This window comes from Mus musculus, chromosome X, assembly GCF_000001635.26.
Source record: "Mus musculus strain C57BL/6J chromosome X, GRCm38.p6 C57BL/6J".
Lineage (NCBI taxonomy): Eukaryota > Metazoa > Chordata > Mammalia > Rodentia > Muridae > Mus > Mus musculus.
Genome location: NC_000086.7, coordinates 169103484 through 169121177, shown reverse-complemented (window position 1 = coordinate 169121177; position 17694 = coordinate 169103484). Strand labels below are relative to the sequence as shown.

Genomic DNA, 17694 nt, shown 5'->3' with positions numbered 1-17694 from the left:
AGCCATATGTTAATCAATTCAAATCTAAGAGGAGTTTTTTGTGGACCATTTCTCAATTAAGCATCTACTTACAAATATGGATCATACCTTTTCAGTACTATAGAAAATAACAACTTTTCTTACTGAATGGGAATGTCTCATTAAACTAGCATTGTTGCATTTTCGATCAGATGGAAAGCTGTCCATTTTCAATACTAGACTTGTTTTTACATAAAGTTTTTAACAGTTGGTCTTAGAAGTGAGACCAAAGGGCTTGATATCATAGGCTTCTTCTGATTACAGTTGCATCACTTCAGGGCCCTCTGTGCTTCTTTTTTAAGAATCATATTTCAAGTTGTTCCTGTATTATGATAAAGTATGTTTTGTATCCTATTAACTTGAAGTATTCACAAATGCTTCCTAGGGTTAATATTTCACTGAAAATCTAATTGGGATACATTCTTCATATCACTGATTATCAAATTGTGGTCTCTAAGCTAGACATGTATGCCTATCTGGAAATTGTAGAAATACGAGTGTTTGAAATCTAATTCAGGCTCATGGATAGGGATGAGGTCTATGGTTTCTACAAGTTCTGCTGAACCTTTCAGTGGGTATCTTTTAAGAACTATCTACATATTTAAAAAGATACATATATTTAAGTTGAGAAATGAAAACCTTTCTTCTCAATATTGCTGCCTTTGTCTGTTTTGTTGTTTTGTGTTACATTTGATATTTGTAGAAGGGTAACAAAAATATTTAATATATAAATGTCTGGTAATCCTTACATGGTTGTAATACATAACACAAGTTTTGGTAAAATGAAAAGCCATTTTCAACATTTTAGATTTGACGAGCAAGCTGTTTAAAATTAATTTTAATAGTGTACATCAATAAGACATTGACTTATTTGAATTTAGAGTTAGAAAAACTTCAGTTCATTATTTGTCAGCCAAATCCGAGTTCCTCAGCTGCAGCATCCTTGAGTCTGGTGGCCAGTTAATTCAATGATGCTGTAGAGTACTTAGCAGCATCCATGGCTTCTTTTCAGTATATGTCTGTAATTCCCTTTCTCCATTTGGGGAAATCAAAATTTCCAGTGTTCAAATGTTTTCTGGGAGATGAATAGCCTTCAGTTGAGAACAATGGGGTTCAATGGTTTAGACAAGGTCCACTGATTCATTGGGGTTTTCAACCTCAATCACACAGTAGAATCATTTAAATATACTGTTGCTAATAGTCTATTTCAACACTGTGTATCAACTCTTTGTGGGGCTCAGGAATGGTACTTTTATAAATCTTGTTGGGAGGTGCTAAGGTGAATCTAAGATTAACAAGAACTATACAGACAACAAAATGCCTTAATTTCTTTATGTGGGAGATATTATAATACCACTTATTCTAACCACCACTCAGGATGAATAGATACAGCATTCTGGAAAGCATCTGAACAACAAACTAATGACTGTGTTAGAGGCGGCAGAGAAAAGAATGCATTTTTTAAAGTTACCATGGAAATCTTTAAAAAGCTGCATTTAGCCCTTGATTATGAATTAGGATGATTTGTATTCATTGTGCCATAAAAGAACATGCCATTCCCAATATGGAGAAGATATAGGGCATTGTCAAAGGCTCTTCTGAGTGTGGGCTCATGGTAATATTTAAACCTCAGTGAAAGAAAGTCACATAGATAATACCAAATCAGTTACAATGAACAACAAAAAAATACTCTAGATTCAGCAAATATAAAATATAATTTATTATATCTTGATTCTCAGCAATTCATGTTAATAAGTGGAAAACAAAAGTAGACCCTGAATATATTATTAGAATTGGAAAAAATTTTATATGGCAAAGGTTTAATCTATATCTATAATGTACTTTTAAAAAGTATGAAAATAAAGAAGGTAAATAATAGTAAATGCTAATCCTTACTCAATCTGACTAACTAATTAACTAATATATACATATATTTATATATACATGCACACACATTAGTTTTTCTATATCTTCCTTTTTGTACTTTTCTATACTTCCTTTTGTACTATATGATTATACTTAGGATATTGAAGTCCACTTGGACCAAACACAAGAGAATATGCCCCAGGAAGAAGGAAGCATTTACTCTTTAGTTTGAAGTGAGTATAGGTCCCTATATGAATGAAGAGTTAGTAGGGGCAAAGTTCTTCCATCCCATAGTGTCTTATTTATACTCTGGGTTTATGTAAAATTGGCATTAGAACTTGGACACCCAAAAGTTGCTCTAATTTTCTCTTCTTTTTTGGGGGGGGTGGTTTTTTTTTTGAGACAGGGTTTCTCTGTATAGCCCTGGCTGTCCTGGAACTCACTTTATAGACCAGGCTGGCCTTGAACTCAGAAATCCGCCTGCCTCTGCTTCCCTGGTGCTGGGATAAAAGGTGTGCGCCACCACTCCTGGCTCATAATTTTCTCTTCTTAAAGGAAATCTCAGAATTAGATTTCTCAGATATTCTAGCAGCTTTTAAATAAAGAAACTTAATTCTGAAGTATCTGCCTTTCTAATTAATGAGTCAAGAAATGTATGTAACCTCTGCATTTTCTTTCAATAGAAAGCAATATGGTATCAAATAGGACCTTTTCAAAAAAGACAGTATGAGTGGATAGTTTTCAGGCACTTGTTTTCAAATAATGCATTTGCCTGAAGCCTTACACTTTTGGGGACTGAGGGGAGGTGTAAGCAGATTAAATGCACCAAAATACTTTTCTTCCAGATTAGGAGCTCATCCACTATAGCCCACTGACTCAGTATCTGTTTCTGTGACCAATTTAATACATTCTGGTCATAATCATATGCCCATGTTACATAAAGTTGTCAAAAACTATTCTTCCCAATAACTTATTACGAAGATTCTATTTGGAAGGTTTGATGCATTAATATGTAAGAAGAGCTACGGGACATTTTTGGTAATGGGACAAAGGCTTTTAGGGTTTTGTCACAACCATTCAAAGTGAAATACATACTATATTTTGCTTTTAATATAAAAAAGTATAGAACCCAATTAATATACCTTTGATCCCATGAAGCAGATGTGATCTAGAAGAAACCCTAATATAGCACGTGTTACTAATATTTGAACATCATGCTTTGAATCAGAAATGTCCAGCTATTCCACTCTTGATCATATACCCAAAGGATGCTTCATCCTACCACAGAAACACTCAGTCAGGTTTATTGCTGCCATATTCATAGTAGCCAGAAATTGCGAAGAACTTATATGTTCCTCTACAGAATAGATAAAAATGTGGTACATTTACTTACATAATTGAGTATTATTCAGCTATTTTAAAATTGTAATCATAAGATTCACAGGCAAATGGATGGATCTAGAAGTAAACACACACACACACAAAAGACAAAAAAAAAACAAACCAAAAAACAACAACAAAAAAAAATACATGCCAAGTAAGGTAGCTCTGATCAAGAAAGAGAAACATGGTATGAATTCAGGTGTATGTGGATATTAGCTGTTAAGATAATGATATAAAATGTTATAATTCATAGAACCACAAAGGTTGGGTATAAAGAATGAGACTAGGGGAGACAGAAACGAGAAAGAAAAGAAAAATAGAAAAGATAGTTATATATGCATAAGGGTGAGGATGGAACAGGAGAATCAATTAAGGGCCATTTGAGGGGTAAAACGGAAACCTAATACAGTATGTATTCCTAAAATATATGCATATCTGGAGATGATAGAAATGAAACTATCAAATAATTGGTCAGACTGAGCACCAATTAGCCATCTTTTGCCATCAAATAAAGCTTCTAATCAAAAGATTGGATTACATCTAATTGAGTTGTTGGTCAAAGGAGTCCCATGAGAATACCCAGACAGCCAAGGCTGTTGCCAAGACTGTAGGTTGCTCTGCCAAGTGACAACAAGGACCCATTGCTGAAGACAACATCTAAAGGACTCATTGAAAATGGAGAAGTCAAGCTGATGCCTACATAGAGCCTTCACCTTATGTTCCAATGTCTTTGGCACAAAAAAGTACTCTGCCCACTACCAAAAGAGAAATGTAAAGACCAACCCAACTACAAACACTTGGATCTACAATGGTGTCCTGTCTTCAAGATATGCTCCATCAAAGGAGGCACAGAACTTGTGGGTAACCAACGAAAGTCTGATTTGACTTAATGCCCACTCCACAAGGTAACAGCCACACACAACATTGCTTTGGTGACCAAGAACCTGAGATTAGATATCCCAGGGATCTAAGGTCAAACAAACTACTACTGTTCTTTAAAAGCAAAACAAAAAAATGTAGTATTAAAATGACTCCTAATGACATTCTGCTATACTGAGATCAGTGCTTTGCTTCCTCCTATAGCAGATAGAAATACAGAGACCCATAGTCAGATATTATGCAGAGAGTGAGAGACCTTGGAACACTCAGTTCTAAACGGGATATCTCCATTGAATCCCTCCCCTCACAACTCTTTCGAGAAGTCTACAGAAGTTGAGGCAGAAATTAAGAGCAAGAGGTGATGGAGGACATTAAGAAAACAAGGTCCTCTGAGTCAACATGAGCAATGCACATTTTTTAAATCACAGAGACAAAAGCCTGTGAATGTGTAGGGCCTGAATGGTTCTACCCCAGCTTATCTCTGGTGTGTGTGTGTGTCTGTGACAGCTTTCCAATTCAGTTTTTTAAAAGTGATTTCTGAGTGTGCAAACCAATGAAAGTATCTCTGTGCCTTGTGCCTTTTGGGCACTTTCTCTTCTGTGTGTTTGTTTTGTCCAATTCCAATGTGCTAGCTTTTGATATATCCTATTGTATTGTATGGTATTATATTATATTATATTTGATTATCATTTCTTAGAACACTGTTTTTTGCTATAGTGAGAAACAGAGAGTTGATCCTGACTTTTCATTTTGTCTTTTTTATCCCCTTTGAAGGCTGTGAACCCTTCAAGAGGTGGAACCTGGATGATAGATATAGTTCAGTAGAGAAAGACCTTGAAAGTTACATCAACTCATGGTTTCTTAGCATGCTATTCAGCTGTCTTCACACCCTCCTTGTTCTGATGAACTATGAACCTCTGAAGCCATGAGCAAAAATAACCCTTTCTGCCCTAAAGTTGCTTCTGTCAGGTATTTTGGTCCCAGTGGTGAGAAAAGCAACTAACATAGAAAATAAAAATTAAATACTGCAGAGAATCGATCAATCTGGTCATTTCCCAGAATAAACCTATTTTTTTGGTATACATATTGGTACTGAATAACTGTATTTCAAACAAAAATACTTTAAAAATTACTCACCCCAAATCTTCCCCTTTAAAGAAAGCCAAAATCCATATTTTATGCATAAGAAAAATATCAAAAATCTTTTTTACTCTTTTAAAACTAATTAGCTCTACAGAGAGCCCAAATATTTAAATTTGATTCAGTAATAGCCTATTTTTACATTGCTTCTTATATCTGAATGTTCCAGCATTTCAGGAAAATTTAAGAAAAGAAGATGATTTTATAACTATATAAAATTGTATCATTCCCAGCTGCCTCAATACATCATATTTTGAAAGTGATATTTTAATGATATTTCCCCTCTGTTTCTCCTCCAAATGATACTAAAATAAGAAAACAGTAAGCAATAAAACAAAGCAAGTGCAGAGCTATAGTTGCTAAGGTAACCATAATCCTATTTTCTTAAACTGTGGTAGAGCAGCTACTGTAGTTCAATTTAAGTTCATGTTTTCTTCGTAAGCTTATATATGTTCAAAGTACTTGTTGTACACAACAGTATCACTCCAACCAAACAGGTGAAAATGGGAGTGAAACAGACATATTCACAACATTCAGATTATTAAAGAGAAATAGGAAATAATACTTGCTAAAATTTGAGATGCCATGAAAATATCTAATAAAAATGCAATATATATGTATATATGATGTATATAAAAGAAAACAGTTGCCTCACTTCTACGTCACTTGGCCTAGAAGCTGCAAAAAGAAATTGATACTCACCTTTATGGCACTGTGTTGATTCTAACATTAATGAGCTTTACTCGGAGTTGATGCAGTAAACACAGGTTAAGTGAACTGCAATCCTCTAAAACAGACCTCACCCTCAGAATATGTAAAAAAAAAAAAAAACAATGTAGTATGGGCATTCTATGAACTAACATTTTTATGACTAAAATGGCTCATGTTTATGATGATTAGTTTGTCTTCCTTCTAAAGAAACATACCATTTTTCATGCATGTTTGAAGATACCACCATCATTAACTTGTATCTTATTTCATGTTGCCCTTGGGACTGACAGGAGTTTTACCCCCAAAGGTTTTCCAATATCTTAGAGATGGCCAGAAGAGGTAGTCATATTGAGCCATACATGATTTTTGCTCAGATTTTCTAACTCAGTTACTCCTTACGTATGGTTTAATAATGGAGAATCCACATTCATTTTTCCCACAGAAACGACACATTGTGGTTTCACAGGCCATCTCATGTAGAACCATTTCAACCATGATCCATTTAAAAGACAAATAGTATAAAAATGAATGTAAATGAGAACTACATTTTTACTCTTTTGAGATCATGGAAAGAATGGAGACACCAAGTCATGGGATAGAGGAATAAATGCTGGGTTGGAATCAAAGATTCTATATCAGTTTCTTCTGGAAGCTTCTTGGCCAGAAATCATTTCATAGGAGGCTCCACAGAGTCTGTTTGATCAAGCTCAGTAGCCTGACTCAGCATAGGAACAAAATTCATCATTTACTGAACCAATGAAACAATAAGCCTATGAAGTCTGGGTAGTGATTTCAGTACTTCAGACCCTCCATCACCTCCTCTAGTTGAAAGAAGAACAGGCCAAGTGACACGATTGGTTGGTTTTTTTTTTTTTTTTTTTTGGTCCAACATTATTGGCCTTAGATCCATGTAGAACTCCTAGTAGTCATGTTTTCTTTTGTATAATAAGGATGACATGGGCTTCAAAAGAATGGTGTGGGAGGCAGAGCTGAAAAGATGAAATAGTTGAAAGACAATTTTAATTTCATGTTGAAATCATCCTTTTGTGTTTATGACTAAGTCCTAAAATAGAATCCTAGAAAAAGAAATGTGTATTTTAGAAACACGAAGAGATCTCTCAACAATTCAGCACTTAAGGTGATGTATAATTTTAATTCATCATTCTTTTCTAAATTTCTGCATTTTATTTCCACAGACAGCATGAACTTCACAATGCATAACTCATAAAAAAAGGAAAAATATTTAATTATTTTACACCCTGTAAGACAACTTTAATGCAGCTCTTACATAACAGGGGATTTAGTATCAAAATTATTTACTAGTTTTCAATTTACAAATTAATTTTATAGAATTTTAAGTATAAGTCAACTAACTAGTGAGGTTGGGGATATGGCATAGTGGCAGAGAACTTGCCTAGCATATGCTAGTCCCCAGGAACTCTAAGGTCAAATTTAAAATGAAGAGCTTCTTGAGAAGAAAAGTGTTTTCATTCTCATGTTCCTTTATACATCACTTAAATATTTCTAAATAGATACGTGAAAAATATCTTCCAATTGCCAACATAGTCTTTAATTTCTAAAATCATATCTTGATGTGAACAACACACGTCAGAGAGAGGGGGGAATAGAGAGGGGGAGAGAGAGAGAGAGAGAGAGGGAGAGAGAGAGAATGTTTGTGTTTTAGAGAGAGAAAACTCCACTCACTTGTCTAAGTACCTCCCCTATAAAGAGAATAGAACCTTTTGCTGCAACTGTGCACACCCTATTTGCATAAAATAATAGTTTTAAAACATTAAAGAAGCACATGAGCAATTCAAGCTGAAATGATTCAAAGTGGATTTTAAAAATCTAAAACATCAGACTTAAATTCTAATATTTTTTACCTAAACAAAGAGACAATATTATAAATATCCACAACACATAGTTCAATACAGGTGACCTAGAAACACCCAACTTACAAATATTTTGTACATGGGACCAGTCAATCCGACACAATCAGATCAGCAACAGAGCAGGCTCTCTCTAGATTTCAAGTTGAGGGATGTGGTCCCCTAGGAGTCACCCTGGTCTCTTCTCACTGGATACTGGAGTTGGTAATGATTAGATTGAAAACAGAAAATAGGAAGTCATATTCCTCTGCTACTGCTGGACGCTCTTCCCACCATTCTCACCAAGGAGTCCATTTCCCATAAGTGTTACAAAGACTGCCTTGGTTCCCAGGCCGGCCCATCAGAAGTCCACTGGGCCTGCAGTTCAGCTGGAACTGTGCTATTAATACTAGGCTGACTTCCCACTTGGAAACTAATGCTAGCCCTGACAGTGCTGCTGGTCAGCTCTGTTATGGTTAAATGGATTTGTGGGCGGTCCTGGGAGCCTGCCAGTTAGAACATCCTTTCTGTGGGAAAATTCCTTTCGAGGCCTAAACAACTCACTGTCAAACATGGGTTTCAGCCACAAGTTGGGAAGGGCCTCAGGCATTGACAAATCAATCCTCACCTTTCTTTTTCTGGAAATGTTTGGATAAGCATTGCAGTAAAATAACACAGACAAGCGTAAAGTAAATTCAAAACTGAACACACAATATGCTCCATGGTAAAGAGTGGATATATTTTACTGACAATGGTAATGTAGAAATATATCAGCTCGACACACACACAGACACACACACACACACACACACACACACACAGACACACAGACACACACACATGCACACACACATAAACACACACAATGCATAACTGTACACTTCATCATATGATGCAAAAGTATTGTCCTTAATGCAGAATTGGTATCTTTATGTAAAAAAGATTTAACTATGACTCAGGCCCCACTTCTATGCTATAACTTCTATTCTCATCTGGGTGTTGATTTAAACTCATTCTCAAGTCTCAATTGGCTCAGACAAAAATGACATCAGTACAATAACTTGATAAAATTTGGGTGAAAAAGTTGTAACTAGCAATATAGCCTTGGGCCTTAGGAACATCATATTTAAATCAGCCAAGAGATTCACTAATAATATAAAAGTCTTCCTAAATGTATGGGACAAATGTCTACAAAGGATGTTGTTCTCATCAATAGCAAATAGATCATTTGGTACAACTTGGTGATCTGTAGATTCCAATAGTTTTCCCACACAAACAATAATAATGATGAAACAGAGACAATACTGATGTTAGGATAGCAGATTGTAATTTGGTAGGAGATATCTGCTGCCTAGGAAACTGAAAACAGCACTGTTAACAAAGGCAAATAAAGCAATGGTCATAGTGAATCTATCCCATGTAGGAAAGCATCAGTGCATTCAGCAGGAGCAGGACAACTTTTCCAAATTAATTTAAAGACAGCACAAAAAGAAGTGCAGACAAGAGTACTGAATGAATAATATATCAGCTTGGCACTCTAGCTTTCCTAGTTAATCATTCCCAAGTATAAAATAGTCCAGGACCCACGGGAAATCTGAAATCAAGTAATAGAAGATTTGAGTGGGTTCCTTAAAATAAATGCCTGAGAATGATCTTTCCATTGGCCTATAAAATATAGACTCACTCATAGGAAGACAGTATCATCTATAAATACTTGTTAGAATATGGTAGTTTAAACTCCATGTCATATAGGTCAAAGAAACTGACTAAATTAGTGATGTTAGTGTGGTGGTTGAATAGGAATGGTCCTCACAGACTCAAGTGTTTGAACGCTTGGCCCATAGGAAATGACACTCCTAGGAGGTATGGCCTTAGTGGAGTAGGTGTGGCCTTGCTGGAGGAAGTGGGCCACTGTTCGGAGGTCTTTGAGGTTTGATATTCACAAGCTAGCCTTTTATGGCACAGAGTCCCCTTCTGCAGCCTTCAGATCATGATGAGGGACTCTCAGCTACTTCTCCAGCACCATGTCTGCCATTCTTCCCAACATGACAGTAATTTACTAAACTCTGAACCTGTAAACCAGCTCCAATTAATTGTTTTCCTCCTTCTAAGAGTTGCCATGGTCATGGTGTCTCTTCAAAGCAATATAAACCCTAATTAAGACAGTCTGAAAAAAATAATATTTCTGTGAAAACATTTTTTTTCCATTCAGGAATGCATAATTACTCAGTTCACCCATGAGAAGAAGAGATTTCATTAAATCATAAGGGAAAGAGGAAATTATATTTACTTGACATATTAATCCTGTAAATTATATTGTAATTCTATAAAAATTGAAGATAACCCAAACAATTTCACTTTGTTTATACATTTTGTCAATAATTCATTTAATCTATAATAAGATTTATTAACATGTATATCAGTACCAAGTCTGTTATCAGTATATTGCAATTCATTGGTTATGATTAAATTAGCTTAACTTATGTTAGACAGTGTAGTATTGTTTTGGCTTCACCCTCAAAACTACATGTGCACTTTTGTCTTTAACATGCATGGCCTTCCACTGATCTTACAGGTTCCAGATTTGTCTTCTTTCTCTTGCTTCCTTTAGCACCTATAAAACGGTTTCATTAAATCCAGTTATCTATTTACTACTCAGTTACATGGATACTATTTGCCATTGAATTCTATGTATTTATATGTATTTAATGATAACTGTTTCCCTTCAATATCTCACTTTGAATATCTATTGAAACAAGAAAAAATGCATGCCATCTGTATGTACAGTCTTCTGTGTGTGAATGTGAGTGCCCACGAAGGTTAGAAGTGGCTGCTGGACTCCTTGGAGCTAGAGTTATGGGCAGTTAAACTACCTTATGTGGATAGTGGGAGATGAACTCATGCCCACTGGAAGAGCAGTGTATGATCCTACTAATTAATGAGCTGCCTCTGAAGCTCACTGTTTGCTTTTCTAAGATGGCTGCTCGATGCTACAATAATAAGGCCAATCAAAATGCTTGAACCAAAGCACTTTGAAATCAAAATGCTTAACACTATCTTCTAGAGTAAGTTAAGGGAAGTGAAACTTCTTGGGTCATCACTCATTTGATGTTAACAAGAAAACCCACATGCGTGCTGCACTAGAGCTTGTTTATTAGATTGGATTCTGTTGTGACGAATACATGCTATTTCAATTTTTAGCTCAGACAAGCAAATTTTCTCACACCATTACACACAGCCAAATATATAACTTTCAGATGGCTTTCTCAACACTCTTTATTCAAAGTGAGGATAATATTTACTTAAAGGATTCTTACCAAATACAAAAAGCTACTGGCCATTTGCATGTTTGGATGAAGGAATTAATAAAGTGATGCACGTGTGGCAGTTGGTTTATTATCACAGAGACACATAACATTTTATCAATCAAATGTTGACTAAGCTTGGTTTATAACGATTTTTCCATTACCCAGATGCAGCCAAAGAAATATGAGCAAATTTCCTGAATTTTCCTTTCAAGAAAAAAAAATTAAGAAGGAATGACTTGCATATCTTCCTGTGTTCATTGTCACATCTCAATGTGGTTGTCTAAAACTAATCCAGCCCCTCACGCCACCAGCCTGAGCATAGCATGAAAAGAACACACAGAAGGATAGATCCTCACAGCCTATATATAGATTCTCTTACATGCTCTACTTTGGCTTCTGTTACATTTCAATTTTCAGGCTGATTAATCTCCTGAGAGGGTGAAATGTTCTCTTACTTGCAGATGAATAGCCCCTAATACATTTGGCCCATCTAATCAAGCTTCCAATTTTAAAGACAGGAAATTCCACTACCACCCTTGTTATATGATGCTACAAGTTAAAATTTTTAGAATTGTGAATGGACAACAAATTGTATATGTATATGTACACACACACACACACATATATATATATATATATATATATATATATATATATATGATGTGTGTGTTCGTATGTGCAGCATGCATGCCAGCTACAATACACTCTTGCAGGTAACAAGACAGCATTTGGAATCAGTTCTTTTCTTCCACTGTGAATTCCAGGGATAAAACTGAGATATAAAAATTCAGCCTTGACTAGGCTTGTCTATGGAACCATCTCACCCCACCCCCCAATCGCTATTTAATCACTTTAGTCGGTACATATCTCAATGACTGTCTTTAGAATATTAAGCAATGTGGATTACTAGAATGATGTATTGTTATCTTTGGGCCCAAAATAAAAAGTAGTAAAACAATTACAAAATTCATTGCATATATTAGATTCCCAATCATTAAAAGACCTTTGTTCATTTATATCGAATGTAGAAAGTCACATTGCATTTCTCCATTAGGTAGTCAAAATAAACAATTACAATGGTTTTGATTATTGTTTTTGTCATTTACTGGAACTGTGATATACAGCAAACAATTCACACTGAAAGATCAGCTTCTTTTTATATTAGGGGCAATAAGCTGGATAGATTACCCAGGAGTTAAGGATACATACTGCTGTTGTAAAAGACTCAAGATTAGTTCAAGGACCCATAGTGGGCGATTCAAAACCACCTATATTGCCCCATTCAAAGGACCTGGTGCCTGCTCTCTGTGGGCACATTCACTCATGTATACATACCCACAAATAGATACAAAGACCTACACAGAATTAAAAATACAATTTTGAAAAGGTAGAAATGTAAGAAGGAGGGATACTTTTTTCCTTAGCTTCTTAAGTTACCACAACAAGTAACATTGAGTGGCTTGCTTGGTTTAAATGATAAGCCATGGATTTCTCACAGTTCTCTAAACTGAAATCCTGAGATCAAGGTATTAGTATAGTCAAATTTTAGTGAAGACACTTTCTGATGTACAGACAGCTGCCTGTCCTCTGTGTCTAAACATGGCAGAAAAACTCTGCGTTATTCTAAGAACACTCAGCTCATTATGATCACACCCTCCTTACCACAATCTAAACCAAATCACCTGTTGTATGCTCCATCTAAAATCTCACCACATTCAGAGACAGAATTACAGAATTTCAGGAAGGTGCACAAGTATTCAGTTCCTTACACCATCTTTTCTAAGGTGTATGTGAAGGTTAAAGGCAACATAAAGGGTAATGGTAAGTGTTATAACATTTTACTTAATAAGTGGCACTGGTTGTGTCACTAGCAACCATTGAGGACATAAAGAAGTCAAAGTATATAACTGAAATGTTCATTCATCACTCCATTCAGATATATAGATAAGCCTCCAAATTTCAAAAACACTAAAGGCAAAATGAAATTTATAGCAGTCTTCTAAGCTGAAGAATAAAGGGTACATGCCAAAGAACGATAAAGTAGAAACTAGCACACAACAGATGATACAACTATACAGAAACCAGGGAAGAAGGGGTTGCGGGGAAACAAGACTAGAGTGAAGTAGGACGTTGAGAGAGTTTTAAAAGTTAAGTGTTTATCAGTGAGCTATGCCTTGGAGTACTGTGTGCAATGGTATTTCATTTTTCACAAAAGCTAAAATGTGATTTTTCTCTTACATTCTTTCCCTTGTACTTTTACAATGGTGTTGTCATGCTTGAAATAGTGAAGCCTGACTGTAGCATTGAAACTGCAGTCACTGACAGGGTGAAATAAATGCATCTACTATGACAGGATAGGAGATCTGTGATGGAAATGTGCTTAAGAAGCAGATGAGAAATCTAATGCTTGCAGGGACGACCACAACATAGTGTTTAGAAAGATAAGAGTAGAAATAAAAGGAAGCTGTGGGGATAAAAAGGAACAAAGTTTGACAGAAAGAAGCATTTGCAGGTTGGAGAGATGGCTCAGTGGTTAAGAGCACTGGCTCATCTTCCTAAAGAACCTGGGTTCAAGTCCCAACACCCACATTGCAGCGTATAACTGTAACTCCAGTAACCACTGCACAGAGACAGACATTCAGGCAAAACATCAGTGCTCATAAAAAATAAATACATTTGTTTAAAAAAAATATTTTGAAGAAGCAGAAGAAGGAGCAGCAGCAGAGGCATTTGGCTTGAAAGGCTACAGAGTTTAAATGCAGTAAGAACTGAGCATATGACTTTGCAGGTGATGGCTCCCACAAACTGGAGAAAAAGAGACACAAAAGAATGACGATACACAAGCTACCTTGGCAGAGGGCTGAAGAAAAGACAAAGATCATATATGAGCCATCCTTAATAGATATACAGTTGTAAAAGAGAATGGGTTTTAGAAGAGGATTTTGTTTGTTTGTTTGTTTGTTTGTGTGGTTGGTTGGTTTTTTGGTTTGTTTGTTTGTTTAACAAGGCAGAGACTTAACATGATATAACAGCAAAGAAGAACAATTTTGAAGCTACAGGTACAATTGGATGATAGGAAGCAGGACTATATAGAATTTGAATAAAATGACATACATTGTCCTCTGAGATCAGAGGAATTGAGATCTGTAGTTCCTGTGTTTGATTCATATATGATAACTCTTTTATTATAATGACAAATTGACCCAGTACGTTCATCTGCAACTAAAAGAATAGAATAGAAAGGCGGTCAAAAAACGTGTTTTAACGTTACAAAGCATGTACTACATCAAGGTTATAGCTTTTAATAATTTGCCATGAGTTGTTGCACTTTCTGGATCTTGAACCCATTATCACAAGAGCATTGATGTGGCTGAGCTTCTGGAAGTGACTGACAGATCTTGTGCTCATAGCTGGTTAATGAATCACCCAGGAAGCACGAGAGGCCAGGATGTTACCTCCTCCAGACCTGGGGCTTTCAGGCATCTGCCCTATCAGGCAGGCACATCTGCTTCTCCACAAGAAGGAAACAAAGCTAGAAGAGAGGGTTAGCTGGCAAAGCCACAAGGTCAAGCCTTGGCCTCTCCTTCCTGACTTCCCGCATTGACCTGGACTGAGCTACATGACCTGACTTGTAGCAACTCTGCATACTGCAAAAGAACTAAATCAGGAGCCACTGTAAGTTCCTCTTTCCAAACTTGCAGAATGTCCTCTGATTCACTTACTCACAAACCTCAGTTGGCCTCCTCCTATGTGTCAGACACTGCCCTAGGCTCAGAAAAAAGTATAGTGGTTACAGAAAAACTTTTCTGTGTAGTATTGATCGCCACAGTTCTTGCACAAGGACTAATTATTAATAAGGCCTCTGACTGTTTATCTAAATGGATGCATCTGTAACCCTTGCGTAGCATATTGGATTACTGTTTACAGAGGGTGAGCTTGCTGTTTATTTCTCAGCATGGAAGATACACATGTTGTACTTTTCATTTACAAGGTACAGCTCAGAGAAAACAAAGCCCCAGAATAAATCCTTCTTTCTAAAATCCACAGAGGATGATGAGCTCTGAAACTGACAAGTGTTCTAATTTTTACTATGCCCATTCAGTTCAGGCTTCCAAACCTCTTAGAATATCCATGTGAGGTATAAGGGAGAGTAATTTTATTGTGACATTACCTCGAATTGCATTCTCATGCCTCCTTTATTACCTTTCCAATTTGTCTTGTTACCATATTTGGATTTGTCTTTTAGGAATTCATTTAAAGTTGTCTTCAAGTTTGTACATTTTACTTGAAGTGTAATTAGGGTATCACACAGAAAACATGGTTATTAACACTGCCTTTGACATTTCTGATCTTAAGCTAAATACATTGATAAAACAAAGCATGTTAATATTTTATCTATTGAATTGAAATCATGAATTTTAGAATGCTTTACAAATATTGTACAGAATTGCTTTATTTTTTACTTTATAAGCTTTTATCCACTTAGATGTCTCTGTGCTAGTTTTAAAAAACCCCAAAGCATGTGGTTTGAACAGGTATTTTCTAACTTGCATGTACAGGTATTTCGCCTTATTTTTTAAATGTGTTATATCAAAAGCAATAAAGCACACAGATTTTAGAAACAGGTAGAAAGCACAAGAAGTAAATTGCCTACAATAATTTAAATTAACCATAAGGTCTTTTAATTTTTTCTTGCTTTTATTAATGTTGTACTGTCCACAGATCATGGTGCTATTTCCATAATTTAAAATAATAACTGGATAACCATCTCTTAATTCAAGCATACACATTTTAAAGCAAATGATTTTTATCAGAGTTTTAGATGATCAAATTTGATACAAAGATACATAGATAGAATTCTTGGCTTTAAAAGTGTGTGAATTTTAAATTTATATATTATATCACTTCCAAAGATACAGGATACAAATACAAGCCAGATGTTCACATAATGCATGGCTTCCATTATGTTAACTATTATTTTCTAGTAATGTTTCCTAACACACATTGGACATCCCTATTCAGAAAATCTCAAATCACAAAATGCTCTGAACTTTAAAAAGTCTATATATACCATCAAACAAGACATACATAGTGTGCATTGCTATAGTCAAACTTATACTCCCATATTCTATCCTGTATACTTCTCTATTCTTGTACCTTCTGAAATAAATAGTAAAGGAGGAAGGCCTTTAGTAAATATTTGCATAGAAAAATAACAAAATGTCTCCAACATTTGGATGAGAGAGAGCTGGTGGGCTGGCCAACCCAGCTACCGCCCAGGCCCAGATCCAGGCTTTGAACTGGCCTACCCCAACATCTACCCCATTTATGAGCTGCAGGAGCACGTGAAGGGGCTGATGCTGCTGAACCAAAGCTGCAGGATCTCCATTACTCAGTCTGACAACAGGATATCAGAGAAGAGTCCTGGGAAGGATCCAGAATTAAAATTGTGTTATACCAATTATAAATGTGTTATATCAAAAGCAATAAAGCACACAGATTTTAGAAACAGGTAGAAAGCACAAGAAGTAAATTGCCTACAATAATTTAAATTAACCATAAGGTCTTTTAATTTTTTCTTGCTTTTATTAATGTTGTACTGTCCACAGATCATGGTGCTATTTCCATAATTTAAAATAATAACTGGATAACCATCTCTTAATTCAAGCATACACATTTTAAAGCAAATGATTTTTATCAGAGTCTTAGATGATCAAATTTGATACAAAGGTATATACATGGAATTCTTGGCTTTAAAAAGTGTGTGCATTTTAAAATGGGAAGCTATGCAATGAATGAAAATTTCCCAAAGTATCAATGACTTGTTCATGCAAAAAAAGGGTATACTGCTTGACACATTGCAGCTTCCCATGCCAGCATGAGAAACAATGTGACAGAAGGGTGGGGGAAGTGGAAAAGCAGAATAATACATGTACAACAGAAGGAGAGATTCCTGTGATGGGGTTTAGAGAAGGCTATGGTTCATAGAGGAGCTGGTCATTGCCCAGAAGGGTCAGTGAGATAGGACTTTTGTTGTTGCTTTTTAATTTTTTTTTTCAAAAAGTTTTGGGATGTGGTTACAAGGAAGAAGAGTAGATATGGAAGGACCGGAAAATGAGCGGCATTGATGCATGATGTGATATTCCCAAAATATCAATAAAAAGTATGTTTTAAAAAATAGCAAAATGTAATTGTCACCCTCTAATTTCTGTAAACTTTCAATTTCCCATCAACTTGTGTTCGGATGTTCTATAGACTCCTGAATCCTGTTCTTTGAGAACTTCTCACCAAATAGGAATGTATTATCACTTCCTGCTCAAGTGTCTTTACTGAGATCAAAATATAGATTTCAGGAGGAGAGAAGTCCCTGTCTACAGAGCATTGTGGCAGTTCCTGTTTATCTTGCCTCCCAGTCCCCTTTTTTGATGTTTAACTGTTTCTATGACTCTTCAGGCTACTGACCAGGACAAATGTGAAGAGCATAGAACTGTGCTTTGTAAATACCAGCGTGCTTATGATGC

At 35.8% G+C, this 17694-nt stretch overlaps 1 protein-coding gene across 7 annotated transcripts in view; it reads right to left on the bottom strand.

Annotated features, from left to right (window-relative positions):
• Positions 1 to 17694, bottom strand: part of Arhgap6 (Rho GTPase activating protein 6) — a 509347-nt gene that overhangs the window by 183263 nt on the left and 308390 nt on the right. The window contains exon 1 of one of the 7 annotated variants that reach the window (NM_001287530.1): positions 7956 to 8300. The exons of the other annotated variants lie outside the window; for them this stretch is intronic. Within the exon in view, the coding sequence (NP_001274459.1) occupies positions 7956 to 7970 (15 nt within the window). The 5' untranslated portion in view covers positions 7971 to 8300. Of the gene's footprint in view, positions 1 to 7955; positions 8301 to 17694 lie in introns of those variants that run through there. 7 annotated transcript variants of the gene reach the window in all.